This window comes from Oncorhynchus nerka, linkage group LG24 (genome assembly GCF_034236695.1).
Source record: "Oncorhynchus nerka isolate Pitt River linkage group LG24, Oner_Uvic_2.0, whole genome shotgun sequence".
Lineage (NCBI taxonomy): Eukaryota > Metazoa > Chordata > Actinopteri > Salmoniformes > Salmonidae > Oncorhynchus > Oncorhynchus nerka.
The window spans coordinates 78791043-78812731 of NC_088419.1; the positions used below are offsets into that span (position 1 = coordinate 78791043).

Here is a 21689-nt window from a genome sequence, read left to right on the forward strand (position 1 = left end):
TGTGGTGATTGTGAAAGTGTGTGTGCAGGGCGTCAGTATGCATGTGTGTGCATGTTATCTGTGTGTGGGCGTATGTTGTGTGTATGTGTGTGTTGGGGTGTAAGTATGTGTGAGTGTGTGGGTAGAGTCCAGTGTGTGTGCATGTTATCTGTGTGTGGGCGTATGTTGTGTGTGTGTGTGTTGGGGTGTAAGTATGTGTGAGTGTGTGGGTAGAGTCCAGTGTGTGTGCATGTTATCTGTGTGTGGGCGTATGTTGTGTGTGTGTGTGTGTGTTGGGGTGTAAGTATGTGTGAGTGTGTGGGTAGAGTCCAGTGTGTTTACAGAGTCAGTGCATAAGAGTGTGAGTGCAGGTAGTCCGGGTAGCCATTTGATTAGACATTTACAGTTGAAGTCAGAAGTTTACATATACCTCAGGCAAAAACATTTAAATTCCTGACATGTAATCTAAGTACAAATTCCCTGTCTTAGGTCACTTAGGTCACTACTTTATTTTAAGAATGTGAAATGTCAGAATAATAATAGAGAGAATCATTTATTTCAGCTTTTATTTCTTTCATCACATTCCCAGTGGGTTAGAAGTTTACATACACTCAATTAGTATTTGGTAGCATTGCCTTTAAATTGTTTAACTTGGGTCAAACGTTTCGGGTAGCCTTCCACAAGCTTCCCACAATAACTCCTGACAGAGTTGGTGTAACTGAGTCAGGATTGTAGGCCTTCTTGCTCGCACACACTTTTTCAGTTCTGCCCACAAATTGTCTATACGGTTGAGGTCAGGGCTTTGTGATGGCCACTCCAATACCTTGACTTTGTTGTCCTTAGACCATCTTGCCACAACTTTGGAAGTATGTTTGGGGTCATTGTCCATTTGAAAGACCTATTTGCAACCAAGCTTTAACTTCCTGACTGATGTCTTGAGATGTTGCTTCAATATATCCACATAATGTTCCTTCCACATGATTCCATCTATTTTGTGAAGCGCACCAATCCCTCCTGCAGCAAAGCACCCCCACAACATGATGCTGCCACCACCGTGCTTCACGGTTGGGATGGTGTTCTTCAGTTTGCAAGCCTCCTCCTTTTCCCTCCAAACATAACGATGGTCATTATGGCCAAACAGTTCTAATTTAGTTTCATCAGACCAGTGGACATTTCCCCAAAAAGTACGATCTTTGTCCCCATGTGCAGTTGCAAACAGTAGTCTGACTTTTTATGGCAGTTTTGGAGCAGTGGCTTCTTCCTGGCTGAGTGGCCTTTCAGGTTATGTCGATATTTTTTTAATTGACTTTTTTAAATGTATTTATCCGTTATTTTACCAGGTAAGTTGACTGAGAACACATTTTCATTTACAGCAACGACCTGGGGAATAGTTACAGGGGAGAGGATATAGGACTTGTTTTACTGTGGATATAAATACTTTTGTACCTGTTTCCTCCATCATCTTCACATGGTCCTTTGCTGTTGTTCTGGAATTGATTTGCACTTTTCGCACCAAAGTACGTTCATCTCTAGGAGACAGAACATGTCTCCTTCCTGAGCGGTATGACGGCTGCAAGGTCCCATGGTGTTTATATTTAAGTGTGGAGGTCTACAATTTTTTATGAGGTCTTGGCTGATTTCTTTTGATTTTCCCATGATGTCAAGCAAAGAGGCACTGAGTTTGAAGATAGGCCTTGAAATACATCCATGTCAATTAGGCTTTCAGAAGCTTCTAAAGCCATGACATCATTTTCTGGAATTTTCCAAGCTGTTTAAAGGCACAACTTAGTGTATGTAGACTTCTGACCCACTGGAATTGTGATACAGTGAATTATAAGTGAAATAATCTGTTCTTTAAACAATTGTTGGAAAATTACTTATGTCATGCACAAAGTAGATGTCCTAACCAACTTGCCAAAACTATAGTTTGTTAACAAGAAATTTGTGGAGTGGTTGAAAAGTGAGTTTTAATGTCTCCAACCTAAGTGTATGTAAACTTCTGACTTAAACTGTAGCAGTATTCTTTAGCAGTCTCATGGCTTGGGGGTAGAAGCTGTTCAGTGTCCTGTTGGATCCAGACTTGGTGCACTGGTACAGCATGCCATGTGGTAGCAGAGAGAAAAGTTTGTGGCTTGGGTGGCTGAAGTCTTTGACAATTGTTTGGGACTTCCTCTGACACTGCCTGGTATAGAGGTCCTGGATGGCAGTGAGCTCGGTCCCAGTGATGTACTGGGCCAGACACACTTCCATTTGTGGCGCTTTGCGGTCGAATGTCAAGCAGTTGCCATACCAAGCGGTGATGCAGCCAGTCAAGATGCTCTCAATGTTGTAGCTGTAAAACTCTTTGAGAATCTGAGTACCCAAACCTTTTATTTTACACTACACATCTCTGACCTTCCACCCCCATCTTTCTCTCCCTCTCCCTGTCCACTCCCCCCCCCCTCCCTTTCCCCCTTCTCTCTCTGTCAACTCCCCTCTCTCCCTTTCTCTCTGTCAACTCCCCTCTCCCCTCCGTCTCCTCACTCTCTCTCTATTGCCCGGCCTCTCTCCCCCTCCTTCTCCCCTCCCCCTTTCTCTCCCTCTCCCTGTCCACTCTCTCCCTCTCTCCCCCCTCCCTTTCCCCCTTCTCTCTCCCAAGAGCGGAGGGTAAGATCAAACACTGTCGTATCCAGCAGGAGGGCCGTATGTTCATGTTGGGTAGCTCAGCAGAGTTCGAGAGTCTGGTTGACTTGGTCAGCTACTATGAGAAACACCCCCTGTACCGCAAAATGAGGCTGCGCTACCCCATCAACGAAGACACACTGGACCGCATGGGCACCACGGTAACACACACACACAGCTTGAATGTGTGTATTTTCAGATCTGATCTATTATATTGTTACGTATAACTACTGTATATCTCTCTCTATTCAGGAGCTAGACTATGGAGCGTTGTATGAAGTCAGGACCCCACATTTCTACGTCGAGGCCAACAAGATGCCCACGGCTCGGGTAAGTTAAATATTATATTCTGTGTGTGTGTGTGTGTGAGTAAACTGACATTCGTAGGTTTGGGCATGCCTGTGTCTGGTGTGTGCCAATGACATATTTTATAATTTGGGCAGTAGCGGAAAGGTTGTGGTCATTGATGTTCAAGTTGTGGTCATTAATGTTTGACTTGTGGTCTTCAGCAGTTGGTTATGTTGTGGTACAGTAAAGGTCTTCACGGGTCCAAACAGGGTCACAATATGCTTAAATGTTTTATTTTAATATAAAGAACTGTTCCGAACAGACCCAAGGACAACTAACCCGTTCTGTATAGACGTCGTCGGATCCAGATCCAGTCCGATCCAAGTGATGCAAGCAGCAGAAAAGTAATTTTTTAAGCTACTTTATTAACCAGAGCTGAAAAAACGCGAGAGGAGGGAGAGAGGTGTCGCTCTAGCATGTGGGAGAGGGGCCGTACTGTGAGAGAGTGACACGGGGAGCAGGGAGGAAGAGACAAGAGATGAGAGACAGCAACCAAGCAACAAGCCAACTCACACTGTGGTAGACTAATAGCTGCCATAGCTAGGTTATTTATCATCAACTATGTAGTAGACTAATAGCTGCCATAGCCAGGTTATTTATCATCAACTATGTAGTAGACTAATAGCTGCCATAGCCAGGTTATTTATCATCAACTATGTAGTAGACTAATAGCTGCCATAGCCAGGTTATTTATCATCAACTATGTAGTAGACTAATAGCTGCCATAGCCAGGTTATTTATCATCAACTATGTAGTAGACTAATAGCTGCCATAGCCAGGTTATTTATCATCAAATATGTAGTAAACTAATAGCTGCCATAGCCAGGTTATTTATCATCAACTATGTAGTAGACTATTAGCTGCCATAGCCAGGTTATTTATCATCAACTATGTAGTAGACTAATAGCTGCCACAGCTAGGTTATTTATCATCAACTATGTAGTAGACTAATAGCTGCCACAGCCAGGTTATTTATCATCAACTATGTAGTAGACTAATAGCTGCCACAGCTAGGTTATTTATCATCAACTATGTAGTAGACTAATAGCTGCCATAGCTAGGTTATTTATCATCAAATATGTAGTAGACTAATAGCTGCCACAGCTAGGTTATTTATCATCAACTATGTAGTAGACTAATAGCTGCCATAGCTAGGTTATTTATCATCAAATATGTAGTAGACTAATAGCTGCCATAGCTAGGTTATTTATCATCAAATATGTAGTAGACTAATAGCTGCCATAGCTAGGTTATTTATCATCAAATATTATGACGTAGTACCTGTCTTGACTGCATCAAACCGGGAGAAGGTAGTTAAGATACCTAACATTAGCTAGCTAGGCTAATTGAGGCTGCAGTGCATGCGCTTTTTCATCCTAACAATCAATCAATCAAATTAATTTATAAAGCCCTTCTTACATCAGCTGATGTCACAAAATGCTGTACAGAAACCCAGCTTAAAACCCCAAACAGCAAGCAATGCAGGTGTAGAAGCATGGTGGCTAGGAAAAACTCCCTAGAAAGGCCAGAACCTAGGAAGAAACCTAGAGAGGAATCGGGCTATGAGGGGTGGCCAGTCCTCTTCTGGCTGTGCCGGGTAGAGATTATAACAAAACACAGCCAAGATGTTCAAATGTTCATAGATGACCAGCATGGTCAAGTAATAATAATCACAGTGGTTGTAGAGGGTGTAACAGGTCAGCACCTCAGGAGTAAATGTCAGTTGACTTTTCATAGCCGATCATTCAGAGTATCTCTACCGCTCTTGCTGTCTCTAGAGAGTTGAAGACAGCAGGTCTGGGACAGGTAGCACGTCCGGTGAACAGGTCAGGGTTCGATAGCCACAGGCAGAACAGTTGAAACTGGAGCAGCAGCACGGCCAGGTGGACTGGGGACAGCAAGGAGTCATCGGGTCAGGTTGTCCTGAGGCATGGTCCTATGGCTCAGGTCCTCCGAGAGAAAGAAAGAAAGAGAGAAATAGAAATAGAGAGAGCATACTTACATTCACACAGGACACCGGATAAGACAGGAGAAATACTCCAGATATAACAGACTGACCCTTGCCCCCCGACACATAAACTATTGCAGCATAAATACTGGAGGCTGAGACAGGAGGGATCGGAAGACACTGGCCCCGTCCGACGATACCCCCGGACAGGGCCAAACAGGCAGGATATAACCCCACCCATTTTGCTTAAGCACAGCCCCTATACCACTGGAGGGATATCTTCAACCACCAACTTACTATCCTGAGGCAAGGCCGAGTATAGCCCACAAAGATCTCCCCCACGGCACGAACCCAAGGGGGGGAGCGCCAACCCGAACAGGAAGATCACGCCAGTAACTCAACCCACTCAAGTGAAGCACCCCTCCTAGGGAGAGCATGGAAGAGCACCAGTAAGCCAGTGACTCAGCCCCTGCAGGCCAGACAGAGACAGCAGGAGCTGTTCGCTACTCCAGTGCCTTTCCGTTCACCTTCACACTCCTGGGCCAGATTACACTCAATCATAGGACCTACTGAAGAGATGAGTCTTCAATAAAGACTTAAAGATCGAGACCGAGTCTGTGTCTTTCGCATGGATAGGCAGACCATTCCATAAAAATGGAGCTCTATAGGAGAAAGCCCTGCCTCCAGCTGTTTGCTGAAAAATTATAGGCACAATAAGGAGGCCTGCGTCATGTGACCGTAGCGTACGTGTAGGTATGTACGGCAGGACCAAATCGGAAAGATAGGTAGGAGCAAGCCCATGTAATGCTTTGTAGGTTAGCAGTATACCTTGAAATCAGCCCTAGCCTTAACAGGAAGCCAGTGTAGAGAGGCTAGCACTGGGGTAATATGATCAATTTTTTTGGTTCTAGTCAAGATTCTAGCAGCAGTGTTTAGCACTAACTGTAGTTTATTTAGTGCTCTATCCGAGTAGACGGAAATTAGAGCATTGCATTGGTCTAACCTAGAAGTGACAAAAGTATGGATACATTTTTCTGCATCATTTTTGGACAGAAAGTTTCAGATTTTTGCAATGTTACGTAGATGGAAAAAATCTTGATATGTTCGTCAAAAGAGAGATCAGGGTCCAGAGTAACGCCGAGGTCCTTCACAGTTTTATTTGAGACGACTGTACAACCATCAAGATTAATTGTCAGATTCAACAGAAGATCTCTTTGTTTCTTGGAACCTAGAACAAGCATCTCTGTTTTGTCCGAGTTTAATAGTAGAACATTTGCCACCATCCACTTCCTTATGTCTGAAACACAGGTTTCCAGGGAGGGCAATTTTGGGGCTTCGCCATGTTTCATCAAAATATACAGCTGTGTGTTGTCCGCATAGCAGTGAAAGTTAACATTATGTTTCCGAATGACATCATCAGAGGGATAATATATAGTGAAAACAATAGTGGTCCTAAAACAGAGCCTTGAGGAACACCGAAATTTACAGTTGATTTGTCAGAGGACAAATCATCCACAGAGACAAACTGATATTTTTTTCGGCAGATAAGATCTAAACCAGGCCAAAACTTGTCCGTGTAGACAAATTTGGGTTTCCAATCTCTCCAAAAGAATGTGGTGATCGATGGTATCAAAAGCAGCACTAAGGTCTAGGAGCACGAGGACAGATGCAGAACCTCAGTCTGACGCCATTAAAAGGTCATTTTCCACCTTCACAAGTGCAGTCTCAGTGCTATGATGGGGTCTACAACCAGACTGAAGCATTTCGTATACATTGTTTGTCTTCAGGAAGGCAGTGAGTTTCTGTGCAACAGCTTTTTAAACATTTCTTGGGAGGAATGTGAGATTCGATACAGGCCGATAGTTGTTTTATATTTTCTGGGTCAAGGTTTGGCTTTTTCAAGAGAGGCTTTATTACTGACACTTTTCGTGAGTTTGGTACACATCCGGTGGATAGAGATCCGTTTATTATGTTCAACATAGGAGGGCCAAGCACAGGAAGCAGCTCTTTCAGTAGTTTAGTTGGAATAGGGTCCAGTATGCAGCTTGAAATGTTATAGTATTAAAAAACTTGAGTGTCTCCCTTGATCCTAGGTCCTGGCAGAGTTGTGCAGACTCAGGACAACTGAGCTTTGGAGGAATACGCAGATTTAAAAACGAGTCCATAATTTGCTTTCTAATGATCATGATCTTTTCGTCAAAGACGTTCATGAATGTATCACTGCTGAAGTAAAAGCCATCCTCTCTTGGGGAATACTGCTTTTTAGTTAGCTTTGCGACAGTATCAAAATTAAATTTAGGATTGTTCTTATTTTCCTCAATTAAGTTGGAAAAATAGGATGATCGAGCAGCAGTGAAGGCTCTTCGATACTGCACGGTACTGTCTTTCCAAGCTAGTCGGAAGACTTCCAGTTTGGTGTGGCGCCATTTCCGTTCCAATATTCTGGAAGCTTGCTTCAGAGCTCGGGTATTTTCTGTATACCCGGGAGCTAGTTTCTTATTTTTATATATATTTTTTATTTCAGCTTAATTTAACCAGGTAGGCCAGTTGAGAACAAGTTCTCATTTACAACTGCGACCTGGCCAATATAAAGCAAAGCAGTGCAACACAAACAACACAGAGTTACACATGGGATAAACAAACGTACAGTCAATAACACAATAGAAAAATATATATACAGTGTGTGTAAATGTATTAAGATTAGGGAGGTAAGGGAATAAATAGTCCATAGTGGCGAAATAATTACAATACAGAAATGAAACACTGGAGTGATCGATGTGCAGATGAATGTGCAAGTAGAGATACTGGGGTGCAAAGGAGCAAAATAAATAAAAATAACAATATGATAAATGTTTTTTGTTTTTAGTGGTGCGACTGCATCTAGAGTATTGCGCAAGGTTAAATTGAGTTCCTCAGTTAGGTGGTTAACTGATTTTTGTACTCTGACGCCCTTGGGTAGGCGGAGGGAGTCTGGAAGGGCATCTAGGAATCTTTGGGTTGTCCGAGAATTTATAGCACGGCTTTTGATGTTCCTTGGTTGGGGTCGGAACGAATTATTTGTTGCGATTGCAAACGTAATGAAATGGTGGTCCGACAATCCAGGATTATGAGGAAAAACATGAAGATCCACAATTTTATTCCACTGGACAAAACTAGGTCCAGAGTATGACTGTGGCAGTGAGTAGGTCCGGAGACATGTTGGACAAAACCCACTGAGTCGATGATGGCTCCGAAAGCCTTTTGGAGTGGGTCTGTGGACTTTTCCATGTGAATATTAAAGTCACCAAAAATATTATCTGCCATGACTACAAGGTCCGATAGGATTTCAGGGAACTCAGTGAGGAACGCAGGATATGGCCCAGGTGGCCTGTAAACAGTAGCAATAAAAAGTTATTGAGTAGGCTACATAGATTTCATGACTAGAAGCTCAAAAGACAAAAACGCAGTCGTTTTTTTTTGTAAATTGAAATTTGCTATCATAAATGCCTTTGTGGGATGCGCAGGGGATATCAGGAGGCAAGGCCTCATTTAACACAGTAAATTCATCAGGCTTAAGCCATGTTTCAATCACATCAAGATTATGATCAGTGATTAGTTCATTGCCTATAACTGCCATTAAGTAGCCCTATTTTGAGATGTGAGGTATCACAATCTCTTTCAATAATGACAGGAATGGAGGAGGTCTTTTTTTCCAGTGAGATTGCTAAGGCGAACCCAGCCATGTTTAGTTTTGCCCAACCTAGATCGAGACACTGACTGTGCTAGTGGTAGACTCCACTAAGCTGGCAGGCTGGCTAACAGCCTGCTGTCTGGCCTGCACCCTATTTAATTGTGGAGCAAGGGGAGTTAGAGCCCTGTCTATGTTCGTAGATAAGATGAGAGCACACCTCCAGCTAGGATGGAGTCCGTCACTCCTCAGCAGGTCAGGCTTGGTCCTGTTTGTGAGTGAGTCCCAGAAAGAGGGCCAATTATCTACAAATTCTATCCTTTGGGAGGTTGCAGAAAACAGTTTTCAACCAGTGATTGAGTTGTGAGACTGCTGTAGAGCTCATCACTCCCCCTAACTGGGAGGGGGCCAGAGACAATTACTCGATGCCGACACATCTTTCTAGCTGATTTACACGCTGAAGCTATGTTGCGCTTGGTGACCTCTGACTGTTTCATCCTAACATCGTTGGCGCTGACGTGGATAACAATATCTCTATACTCTCTACACTCGCCAGTTTTAGCCTCAGCCAGCACCATCTTCAGATTAGCCTTAACAATGGTAGCCCTGCCCACTGGTAAACAGTGTATGATCGCTGGATGATTAGTTTTAAGTCTAATACTGCAGGTAATATAGTAGCCAATCACTAGGGTTTTCAATTTGTCAGAGCTAATGGTGGGAGGCTTCGGCGTCTCAGACCCCAATAACTCCATTCAGAATATTAAGTTGCAGCCTATCCTTTCACTTTTAATTCCATCATTTTAATTCCATCTTCCATTGATTAGACATCTCCTAACTTTTGCCACACAGAGGCTCTATCACTGTAACCTACTGCCGCTTTGATGACTTTTGATTGGCCATCAACAACAACAAGCTACACATGCCACTCTCGTGAAAAGCAAAAGCAGCAGCATAAATGATCAAATGTCTCTCTCTCAGATTTAGATCTGTATGGGCGCTTCCGGACAAGTCAGTTGAAATGACACATGCCTGAGACCCGTGACAATCATATCAGATCTAACCCAGAAATGTGATGTTATTTAGAATTCTGGATCAGGACCCGCTCGGGTCCCGGATCGTGTCTCGGGTCAAGGCCCTGTATGATTTAGTGTTTGTGGTCTTGTGTTGCAGTTTACGGTCAAGGCCCTGTATGATTTAGTGTTTGTGTTGTTGTGTTGCAGTGTACGGTCAAGGCCCTGTATGATTTAGTGTTTGTGTTGTTGTGTTGCAGTGTACGGTCAAGGCCCTGTATGACTTAGTGTTTGTGTTGCAGTTTACGGTCAAGGCCCTGTATGATTTAGTGTTTGTGTTGTTGTGTTGCAGTGTACGGTCCAGGCCCTGTATGATTTAGTGTTTGTGTTGTTGTGTTGCAGTGTACGGTCAAGGCCCTGTATGATTTAGTGTTTGTGTTGTTGTGTTGCAGTGTACGGTCAAGGCCCTGTATGATTTAGTGTTTGTGGTCTTGTGTTGCAGTGTACGGTCAAGGCCCTGTATGATTTAGTGTTTGTGTTGTTGTGTTGCAGTGTACGGTCAAGGCCCTGTATGATTTAGTGTTTGTGTTGTTGTGTTGCAGTGTACGGTCAAGGCCCTGTATGACTTAGTGTTTGTGTTGCAGTGCACGGTCAAGGCCCTGTATGATTTAGTGTTTGTGTTGTTGTGTTGCAGTGTACGGTCAAGGCCCTGTATGATTTAGTGTTTGTGTTGTTGTGTTGCAGTGTACGGTCAAGGCCCTGTATGACTTAGTGTTTGTGTTGTTGTGTTGCAGTGTACGGTCAAGGCCCTGTATGATTTAGTGTTTGTGTTGTTGTGTTGCAGTGTACGGTCAAGGCCCTGTATGATTTAGTGTTTGTGTTGCAGTGTACGGTCAAGGCCCTGTATGATTTAGTGTTTGTGTTGTTGTGTTGCAGTGTACGGTCAAGGCCCTGTATGACTTAGTGTTTCTGTTGCAGTGTACGGTCAAGGCCCTGTATGATTTAGTGTTTGTGTTCTTGTGTTGCAGTGTACGGTCAAGGCCCTGTATGATTTAGTGTTTGTGTTCTTGTGTTGCAGTGTACGGTCAAGGCCCTGTATGATTTAGTGTTTGTGTTCTTGTGTTGCAGTTTACGGTCAAGGCCCTGTATGATTTAGTGTTTGTGTTGTTGTGTTGCAGTGTACGGTCAAGGCCCTGTATGATTTAGTGTTTGTGTTGTTGTGTTGCAGTGTATGGTCAAGGCCCTGTATGATTTAGTGTTTGTGTTGCAGTGTACGGTCAAGGCCCTGTATGATTTAGTGTTTGTGTTGTTGTGTTGCAGTGTACGGTCAAGGCCCTGTATGACTTAGTGTTTGTGTTCTTGTGTTGCAGTGTACGGTCAAGGCCCTGTATGATTTAGTGTTTGTGTTCTTGTGTTGCAGTGTACGGTCAAGGCCCTGTATGACTTAGTGTTTCTGTTGCAGTGTACGGTCAAGGCCCTGTATGATTTAGTGTTTGTGTTCTTGTGTTGCAGTGTACGGTCAAGGCCCTGTATGATTTAGTGTTTGTGTTCTTGTGTTGCAGTGTACGGTCAAGGCCCTGTATGATTTAGTGTTTGTGTTCTTGTGTTGCAGTTTACGGTCAAGGCCCTGTATGATTTAGTGTTTGTGTTGTTGTGTTGCAGTGTACGGTCAAGGCCCTGTATGATTTAGTGTTTGTGTTGTTGTGTTGCAGTGTATGGTCAAGGCCCTGTATGATTTAGTGTTTGTGTTGCAGTGTACGGTCAAGGCCCTGTATGATTTAGTGTTTGTGTTGTTGTGTTGCAGTGTACGGTCAAGGCCCTGTATGATTTAGTGTTTGTGTTGTTGTGTTGCAGTGTACGGTCAAGGCCCTGTATGATTTAGTGTTTGTGTTCTTGTGTTGCAGTGTACGGTCAAGGCCCTGTATGACTTAGTGTTTCTGTTGCAGTGTACGGTCAAGGCCCTGTATGATTTAGTGTTTGTGTTCTTGTGTTGCAGTGTACGGTCAAGGCCCTGTATGATTTAGTGTTTGTGTTCTTGTGTTGCAGTGTACGGTCAAGGCCCTGTATGATTTAGTGTTTGTGTTGTTGTGTTGCAGTTTACGGTCAAGGCCCTGTATGATTTAGTGTTTGTGTTGTTGTGTTGCAGTGTACGGTCAAGGCCCTGTATGACTTAGTGTTTCTGTTGCAGTGTACGGTCAAGGCCCTGTATGATTTAGTGTTTGTGTTGTTGTGTTGCAGTGTACGGTCAAGGCCCTGTATGATTTAGTGTTTGTGTTGTTGTGTTGCAGTGTACGGTCAAGGCCCTGTATGACTTAGTGTTTGTGTTGTTGTGTTGCAGTGTACGGTCAAGGCCCTGTATGATTTAGTGTTTGTGTTGTTGTGTTGCAGTGTACGGTCAAGGCCCTGTATGATTTAGTGTTTGTGTTGTTGTGTTGCAGTGTCGGTCAAGGCCCTGTATGACTTAGTGTTTGTGTTGTTGTGTTGCAGTGTACGGTCAAGGCCCTGTATGACTTAGTGTTTGTGTTGTTGTGTTGCAGTGTACGGTCAAGGCCCTGTATGATTTAGTGTTAGTGTTGTTGTGTTGCAGTGTACGGTCAAGGCCCTGTATGATTTAGTGTTAGTGTTGTTGTGTTGCAGTGTACGGTCAAGGCCCTGTATGATTTAGTGTTTGTGTTCTTGTGTTGCAGTGTACGGTCAAGGCCCTGTATGATTTAGTGTTTGTGTTGTTGTGTTGCAGTGTACGGTCAAGGCCCTGTATGATTTAGTGTTTGTGTTATTGTGTTGCAGTGTACGGTCAAGGCTCTGTATGACTTAGTGTTTGTGTTGTTGTGTTGCAGTGTACGGTCAAGGCCCTGTATGACTACAGAGCCCAGAGGGACGATGAGCTGTGTTTCCCCAAACAGGCCCTCATCCTCAGCGTGGACAAGCAGGAAGGAGGCTGGTGAGTGGAACAGGGTTTTCATATCTCCATGGCACTTAACGATTACTCAATGTCATTGATTGGCTAGAGTGCACATTGGTCACCCCGGTTACGTTTCTTTATGGATGAAAACCAACGTGGGTTGATGAATGGAGTTGATAATTAACATTTCTCTGAGTTGTCTTTAAATCACGGATTTCCCCCCACCGGCCCCTAGGTGGCGAGGTGATTACGGAGGGAAGAAGCAGCTGTGGTTTCCTGCCAACTACGTAGAAGAAGTCCCCAACTCACCCGCCCGCGAGACAGGAGACGAGGCAGTACGTTATAATATAGGCAAACATAGGCCATACATAGACATGTTCATGCATTCATGATACACACACACACACACACACACACACACACACACACACACACACACACACACACACACCTTCTACAGCAGTTAGAGGGGAATGAAGCTAACTTCATGTCCTGACCCTCTGCTTCCTGTGTCTTTGACTTCCTGTTTCTTGGTCCAGTCTACAGAGAACAGTCCACTAGGAACATTTCTCAAGGGCTTCATCGATGTGCCCACCTGCCACGTAGGTGAGTCTGTGTGTAACTGATGTGCCAACCTGCCACGTAGGTGAGTCTGTGTGCAACTGATGAGCCAACCTGCCACGTAGGTGAGTCTGTGTGTAACTGATGAGCCAACCTGCCACGTAGGTGAGTCTGTGTGTAACTGATGAGCCAACCTGCCACGTAGGTGAGTCTGTGTGTAACTGATGTGCCAACCTGCCACGTAGGTCAGTCTGTGTGTAACTGATGAGCCAACCTGCCACGTACGTAGGTCTGTGTAACTGATGAGCCAACCTGCCACGTAGGTGAGTCTGTGTGTAACTGATGTGCCTACCTGCCACGTAGGTCAGTCTGTGTGCAACTGATGAGCCAACCTGCCACATAGGTCAGTCTGTGTGTAACTGATGAGCCAACCTGCCACGTAGGTCAGTCTGTGTGTAACAGATGAGCCAACCTGCCACGTAGGTCAGTCTGTGTGTAACTGATGAGCCAATCTGCCACGTAGGTCAGTCTGTGTGTAACTGATGAGCCAACCTGCCACGTAGGTCAGTCTGTGTGTAACAGGTGAGCCAACCTGCCACGTAGGTCAGTCTGTGTGTAACTGATGAGCCAACCTGCCACGTAGTTCAGTCTGTGTGTAACTGATGTGCCAACCTGCCACGTAGGTGAGTCTGTGTGTAACTGATGAGCCAACCTGCCACATAGGTCAATCTGTGTGTAATTGATGTGCCAACCTGCCACGTAGGTCAGTCTGTGTGTAACTGATGTTCCAACCTGCCACGTAGGTCAGTCTGTGTGTAACTGATGAGCCAACCTGCCACGTAGGTCAGTCTGTGTGTAACTGATGAGCCAACCTGCCACGTAGTTCAGTCTGTGTGTAACTGATGTCCCAACCTGCCACGTAGGTGAGTCTGTGTGTAACTGATGAGTCAACCTGCCACATAGGTCAATCTGTGTGTAATTGATGTGCCAACCTGCCACGTAGGTCAGTCTGTGTGTAACTGATGTTCCAACCTGCCACGTAGGTCAGTCTGTGTGTAACTGATGAGCCAACCTGCCACGTAGGTCAGTCTGTGTGTAACTGATGAGCCAACCTGCCACGTAGGTCAGTATGTGTGTAACTGATGTGCCAACCTGCCACGTAGGTCAGTCTGTGTGTAACTGATGAGCCAACCTGCCACGTAGTTGTGGCCCAGTGAGTGGTAGTGGTCTGTATGTTTAACCCCCTATTGGGTAGTTTTACAGAGCTAAGCAGTGGTGGAAAAAGTACTCAATCGTCATACTTGAGTAAAAGTAAAGATACCATAATAAAAAATGACTGAAGTAAAAGTGAAAGTCACCAAGTAAAATATTACTTGAGTAAAAGTCTAAAATTATTTGGTTTTTAATATACGTAAGTATCAAAAGTAAATGCAATTGCTAAAATGTACTTAATTATCAAAAGTAAAAGTATAAACCATTTCAAATTACTTATATTAATGGCACAAATTTCAAGTTTTTTTATTGACAGATAGCCAGGGGCACAATCCAACACTCAGACATAATTTACAAACGAAGCATTTGTGTTTAGTGAGTCCGCCAGAACAGAGGATGTAGGGATGACCAGGGATGTTCTCTTGATTTTCCTGTCAAAATGTAACAAAAACTTTGGGGTGTTAAGGAAAATGTATGGAGTACAAAGTACATTATTTTCTTTAGGAATGTAGTGAAATTAAAGTAAAAGTTTAGACACACCTACTCATTCAAGGGTTTTTCTTTATTTTTTAAAACTATTTTCTGCATTGTAGAATAATAGTGAAGACATCAACACTATGAAATGACACATATGGAGTCATTTATTAACCAAAAAGTGTTAAACAAATCACAATATATTTTAGATTCTTCAAAGTAGCCACCTTTTGCCTTGATGACAGCTTTGCACACTCTTGGCATTCTCTCAAGCAATTTCATGAGGAATGTGTTTCCAACAGTCTTGAAGGAGTTCCCACATATGCTGAGCACTTATAGGCTGATTTTCCTTTACTCTGCGGTCCAACTCATCCCAAACCATCTCAATTGGGTTGTGGTCGGGTGATTGTGGAGGCCAGGTCATCTGATGTAGTTTTCCATCACTCTCCTTATTGGTCAAATAGCCTTTACACAGCCTGAGAGTGTGTTTTGGGTCATTGTCCTGTGGAAAAACAGATGATAGTCCCACTGAGCGCAAACCAGATGGGATGGAGTATCGCTGCAGAATATTGTGGTAGCCATGCTGGTTAAGTGTGCCTTGAATTCTAAAAAAATCACAGACAGTGTCACCAGCAAAGCACCCCCACAACATCATACCTCCTCCTCCATGCTTCACGGTGGGAACCACACATGCGGAGATCATCCGTTCACCTACTCTGCTTCTCACAAAGACACGGCGGATGGAGCCAAAAATCTCAAATTTGGACTCAGACCAAAGGACAGATTTCCACTGGTATAATGTCCATTACTTATGTTTCTTGGCCCAAGCAAGTCTCTTCTTCTTATTGGTGTCTTTTTAGTAGTGGTTTCTTTGCAGCAATTCGATCATGAAGGCCTGATTCACGCAGTCTCTTCTGAACAGTTGATGTTGAGATGTGTCTGTTACTTGAAAATTGTGAAACATTTATTTGGGCTGCAATCTGAGGTGCTGTTAACTCTATTGAACTTATCCTCTGCAGCAGAGGTAACTCTTGTTCTTCCTTTCCTGTGGTGGTCCTCATGAGAGCCAGTTTCATCGTAGCACTTAATGGGTTTTGCGACTGCACTTGAAGAAACTTTCAAAGTTCTTGACATTTTCCAAATTGACTGACCTTCATGTCTTAAAGTCATGATGGACTGTCATTTCTCTTTGCTTATTTGAGCTGTTCTTGCCATAATATGGACTTGATCTTTTACCAAATAGGGCTATCTTCTGTATACCACCCCTACCTTGTCACAACACAACTGATTGGCTCAAATGCATTAAGAGGCAAAGAAATTCCACAAATTAACTTTGAACAGCTATTAATTGAAATGCATTCCAGGTGACTACCTCATAAAGCTGGTTCAGGGAATGCCAAGAGTGGCTACTTTGAAGAATTTCAAATATAAAATAAATTTTGATTTGTTTTGGTTTTGGTTTCTACATGATTTCGTGTGTTATTTCATAGTTTTGATGTCTTCACTATTATTCTACAATGTTGAAAATATATATTTTTTAAACCCTTGAATGAGTAGGTGTGTCCAAACTTTTGACTGGTACTGTAAATAGTAAAGTACACATACCCCAAAAAGTATTTAAGTAGCACTTTAAAGTATTTTTACTTAAGTACTTTACACCACTGGAAATAAGAGTGTGTGTATGTGTAACTCTCTCTCTCTCGCTCTCTCCGTCTCTTCCTCTCTCCATATCTCTCTGTAGTGGTTCAGAAGGATGGGAAGAGTTCCAGGCCATATGTGTTCACCGTCCACTCCCAGCAGATGTCAATTCACCCTGGCCAGGCACTGGACATTGCTTCAGACACCCTGGAGGACCTGACCGGTTGGGTGGGGAAGATCAGAGAGGCCACACAGAACGCAGACGCACGGGTTAATACTGCATTGCACACACATGTACAAATGAACGCACACCCATACATGTACGCAGGAGAACACACACACATATATACAGTGGGGCAAAAAAGTATTTAGTCAGCCACCAATTGTGCAAGTTCTCCCACTTAAAAAGTTGAGAGAGGCCTGTAATTTTCATCAGAGGTACACTTCAACTATGACAGACAAAATTAGAAAAAAAATCCAGGAAATCACATTGTAGGATTTTTTATGAATTTATTTGCAAATTATGGTGGAATATAAGTATTTGGTCACCTACAAACAAGCAAGATTTCTGGCTCTCACAGACCTGTAACTTCTTCTTTAAGAGGCTCCTCTGTCCTCCACTCGTTACCTGTATTAATGGCACCTGTTTGAACTTGTTATCAGTTGTCACGGTGCAGACTTTTGCCCAATACCTGCAGCAAAAGCCTCTACCCCGTCCTCTGGCTGGGCAGAGTACTTTGGGACTTTAGTTACTTCGGTGTAACAAGTGGCCTTGCCGTGCGGCCCTACCAATCCTTCTTTTTATTCGTAATGGCCCTTCGCGTGAGTTGGGTTTGTTCCTTCGTTCACGTTGTCACTCCCTTATTTTCCGGTCTAGTATGAGGCCTTGGATAGATATACTCCTATTTAAATATTCTTAAGCGTTATGGATTCCCCCTATATTTCCTTACCCTCAAGTTATCTTTGCCTATGTATATATCAATACCTAATAACAACTCCTAGTAGTTATTATGCTCGTCAGCTAGTAGTCACTCGGAAACTAGTATTGGTATATGTTTTGACTTTCTTAAAAATATATTATTGTCCACACAATGAAATATTTCTTTAGTGCAATCACTTTAACCTATAACCAGGGTCACTTTCTGTTCAGTGAGAGTGTCAAAGGCGTTTGCTCTCCAGATCGTTAATCTGGCCTAGTTGTCAAAGTTTCAAGCTTTTATTAAGTCACTCTGTTTTTTGTCTTATACACATCATTACAATTCAATGGTTATACAGTTTCTCAATACAACAATAATGCTCAATCAATCCTTAATGCTTTAAGCTATGCCAGATAATATTGCAAAACTTTAAATGCGTTAACACTTCTAACAATATTGACTAAATAGCAAAAATAGTTCAATTACCTTAAATGCTCAGCCCCTTGGTCACTTTCCCGTAATCGGTATTCTCACAGCTATGACGCTAGATTCCGAATTCCAGTATCTCTATACACTTCCAACTCTGTGTATGGACTCAATATATTGGAACTGGTACTTGGCTATTTTTCCTTGAATTGCTAATCACCTCTGGTTTCTGGTGTCAAAAATGCGAACGCCCGCTTTGTCTATGTGATCAAGAGGTGGTTAGACCTCTGTTTTTCGGAGACTCAGTCAGGTTCACAAGATTCAACCAGCTTCTTCAGAGTATGACCCAATAAGTACTTAAGCACAATTATCCGGTTCCCAAAATATTGTTTTACTCTATCAAAAAGCGTATAGTGCAATAGTAAATTTACCTATGATGATTCTCCATATGAAGTCTGTTTCATATGTTAGTGAGGATCATACTGTCTTATGATCTCTGTTCTCTTTATATATCTTTTTAAAGGGGAAGTTCCCACTGGGGCTGTAGACCTACGTAATCTTAGGCCTGTGTGTTAAACGGAAGCTTCCTATTATTACCGTTCAAGGTCATGCACTACTGACTCTCACATTGCTGCTTCCGTGTTACTGTTGGCTGATTCCACTCAATCATACCAGCTGGTTGTTTCTACTACTGGAGGTGGCGTAGGGGGTATGTCAAGCGTCAGCTGGGAGAAGTCTATGATAGGTATCTCCTCTGCTTCTCCCTGTTGTCCAGTTTCTGCAGGTGCGGTCCATGGTTCCATGAGGTCCTGTGAATGCCCTGTGTTGTTGTCCCCATTGCTTGATGGAGTGGGCAGATTCTTTTCATCTCTTGTCCCACAGTATAAAAGACACCTGTCCACAACCTCAAAGAGTCACACTCCAAACTCCACTATGGCCAAGACCAAAGAACTGTCAAAGGACACCAGAAACACAATTGTAGACCTGCACCAGGCTGGGAAGACTGAATCTGCAATAGGTAAGCAGCTTGGTTTGAAGAAATCAACTGTGGGAGCAATTATTAGGAAATGGAAGACATACACTGATAATCTCTCTCGATCTGGGGCTCCAAGCAAGATCTCACCCCGTGGGGTCAAAATGATCACAAGAACGGTGAGCAAAAATCCCAGAACCACACGGGGGACCTAGTGAATGACCTGCAGAGAGCTGGGACCAAAGTAACAAAGCCTACCATCAGTAACACAATTCGCCGCCAGGGACTCAAATCCTGCAGTGCCAGACGTGTCCCCCTGCTTAAGCCAGTACATGTCCAGGCCCGTCTGAAGTTTGCTAGAGAGCATTTGAATGATCCAGAAGAAGATTGGGAGAATGTCATATGGTCAGATGAAACCAAAATATAACTTTTTGGTAAAAACTCAACTCGTCGTGTTTGGAGGACAAAGAATGCTGAGTTGCATCCAAAGAACACCATACCTACTGTGAAGCATGGGGGTAGAAACATCATGCTTTGGGGCTGTTTTTCTGCAAAGGGACCAGGACGACTGATCCGTGTAAAGGAAAGAATGAATGGGGCCATGTATCGTGGGATTTTGAGTGAAAACCTCCTTCCATCAGCAAGGGCATTGAAGATGAAACGTGGCTGGGTCTTTCAGCATGACAATGATCCCAAACACACCGCCCGGGCAACGGAGGAGTGGCTTCGTAAGAAGCATTTCAAGGTCCTGGAGTGGCCTAGCCAATCTCCAGATCTCAACCCCATAGAAAATCTTTGGAGGGAGTTGAAAGTCCGTGTTGCCCAGCAACAGCCCCAAAACATCACTGCTCTAGAGGAGATCTGCATGGAGGAATGGGCCAAAATACCAGCAACAGTGTGTGAAAACCTTGTGAAGACTTACAGAAAACTTTTGACCTCTGTCATTGCCAACAAAGGGTATATAACAAAGTATTGAGATAAACTTTTGTTATTGACCAAATACTTATTTTCCACCATAATTTGCAAATAAATTCATTAAAAATCCTACAATGTGATTTCCTGGATTTTTTTCTTCTCATTTTGTCTGTCATAGTTGAAGTGTACCTATGATGAAAATTACAGGCCTCTCTCATCTTTTTAAGTGGGAGAACTTGCACAATTGGTGGCTGACTAAATACTTTTTTGCCCCACTGTATATATATATATATATATATACAGTGGGGAGAACAAGTATTTGATATAATGCCTATTTTGCAGGTTTTCCTACTTACAAAGCATGTAGAGGTCTGTAATTTTTATCATAGGTACACTTCAACTGTGAGAGACGGAATCTAAAACAAAAATCCAGAAAATCACATTGTATAAATTTTAAGTAATTAATTTGCATTTTATTGCATGACATAAGTATTTGATACATCAGAAAAGCAGAACTTAAAATTTGGTACAGAAACCTTTGTTTGCAATTACAGAGATCATACGTTTCCTGTAGTTCTTGGCCAGGTTTGCACACACTGCAGCAGGGATTTTGGCCCACTCCTCCATACAGACCTTCTCCAGATCATTCAGATTTCGGGGCTGTCGCTGGGCAATACGGACTTTCAGCTCCCTCCAAAGATGTTCTATTGGGTTCAGGTCTGGAGACTGGCTAGGCCCCTCCAGGACCTTGAGATGCTTCTTACGGAGCCACTCCTTAGTTGCCCTGGCTGTGTGTTTCGGGTCTGTTGTCATGCTGGAAGACCCAGCCACGACCCATCTTCAATGCTCTTACTGAGGGAAGGAGGTTGTTGGCCAAGATCTCGCGATTCATGGCCCCATCCATCCTCCCCTCAATACGGTGCAGTCGTCCTGTCCCCTTTGCAGAAAAGCATCCCCAAAGAATGATGTTTCCACCTCCATGCTTCACGGTTGGGATGGTGTTCTTGGGGTTGTACTCATCCTTCTTCTTCCTCCAAACACGGCGAGTGGAGTTTAGACCAAAAAGCTCTATTTTTGTCTCATCAGACCACATGACCTTCTCCCATTCCTCCTCTGGATCATCCAGATGGTCATTGACAAACTTCAGACGGGCCTGGACATGCGCTGGCTTGAGCAGGGGGACCTTGCGTGCGCTGCAGGATTAATCCATGACGGCGTAGTGTGTTACTAATGGTTTTCTTTGAGACTGTGGTCCCAGCTCTCTTCAGGTCATTGAGCAGGTCCTGCCGTGTAGTTCTGGGCTGATCCCTCACCTTCCTCATGATCATTGATGCCCCACGAGGTGAGATCTTGCATGGAGCCCTAGGCCGAGGGTGATTGACCGTCATCTTGAACTTCTTCCATTTTCTAATAATTGCGCCAACAGTTGTTGCCTTTCCACCAAGCTGCTTGCCTATTGTCCTGTAGCCCATCACAGCCTTGTGCAGGTCTACAAATGTATCCCTGATGTCCTTACACAGCTCTCTGGTCTTGGCCATTGTGGAGAGGTTGGAGTCTGTTTGATTGAGTGTGTGGACAGGTGTCTTTTATACAGGTAACGAGTTCAAACAGGTGCAGTTAATTCAGATAATGAGTGGAGAACAGGAGGGCTTCTTAAAGAAAAACTAACAGGTCTGTGAGAGACGGAATTCTTACTGGTTGGTAGGTGATCAAATACTTATGTCACAGTTTAAGTGTACCTATGATAAAATTACCGACCTCTACATGCTTTGTAAGTAGGAAAACCTGCAAAATCGGCAGTGTATCAAATACTTGTTCTCCCCACTATATATATATATATATATATATATAGTTGAAGTCGGATTTTTACATACACTTAGGTTGGAGTCATTAAAACTCGTTTTTCAACCACTCCACAAATTTCTTGTTAACAAACTATAGTTTTGGAAAGCCGGTTAGGACATCTACTTTGTGTATGACACAAGTCATTTTTCCAACCATTGTTTACAGGCAGATTATTTCACTTATAATTCACTGTATCGCAATTCCAGTGGGTCA

General features: G+C 43.4%; 1 protein-coding gene and 1 long non-coding RNA gene across 2 annotated transcripts in view; one reads left to right on the forward strand and one right to left on the reverse strand.

Annotated features, from left to right (window-relative positions):
- The window catches only part of LOC115108766 (1-phosphatidylinositol 4,5-bisphosphate phosphodiesterase gamma-1-like), a 114231-nt gene that overhangs the window by 85326 nt on the left and 7216 nt on the right, over positions 1-21689 (forward strand). Inside the window, exons 19-24 of the mRNA XM_065009185.1 lie at positions 2618-2801; positions 2893-2970; positions 12451-12554; positions 12751-12850; positions 13055-13121; positions 16504-16670. Coding sequence (XP_064865257.1) covers positions 2618-2801; positions 2893-2970; positions 12451-12554; positions 12751-12850; positions 13055-13121; positions 16504-16670 — 700 coding nt within the window. The remainder of the gene's footprint in view (positions 1-2617; positions 2802-2892; positions 2971-12450; positions 12555-12750; positions 12851-13054; positions 13122-16503; positions 16671-21689) is intronic.
- LOC135564348 (uncharacterized) lies at positions 14558-18449 on the reverse strand. Its single transcript, XR_010460948.1, has 3 exons — positions 17804-18449; positions 16368-16616; positions 14558-14719 (listed from the first exon to the last, which is right to left on the reverse strand). It is a non-coding gene; the product is annotated as an uncharacterized LOC135564348 (long non-coding RNA).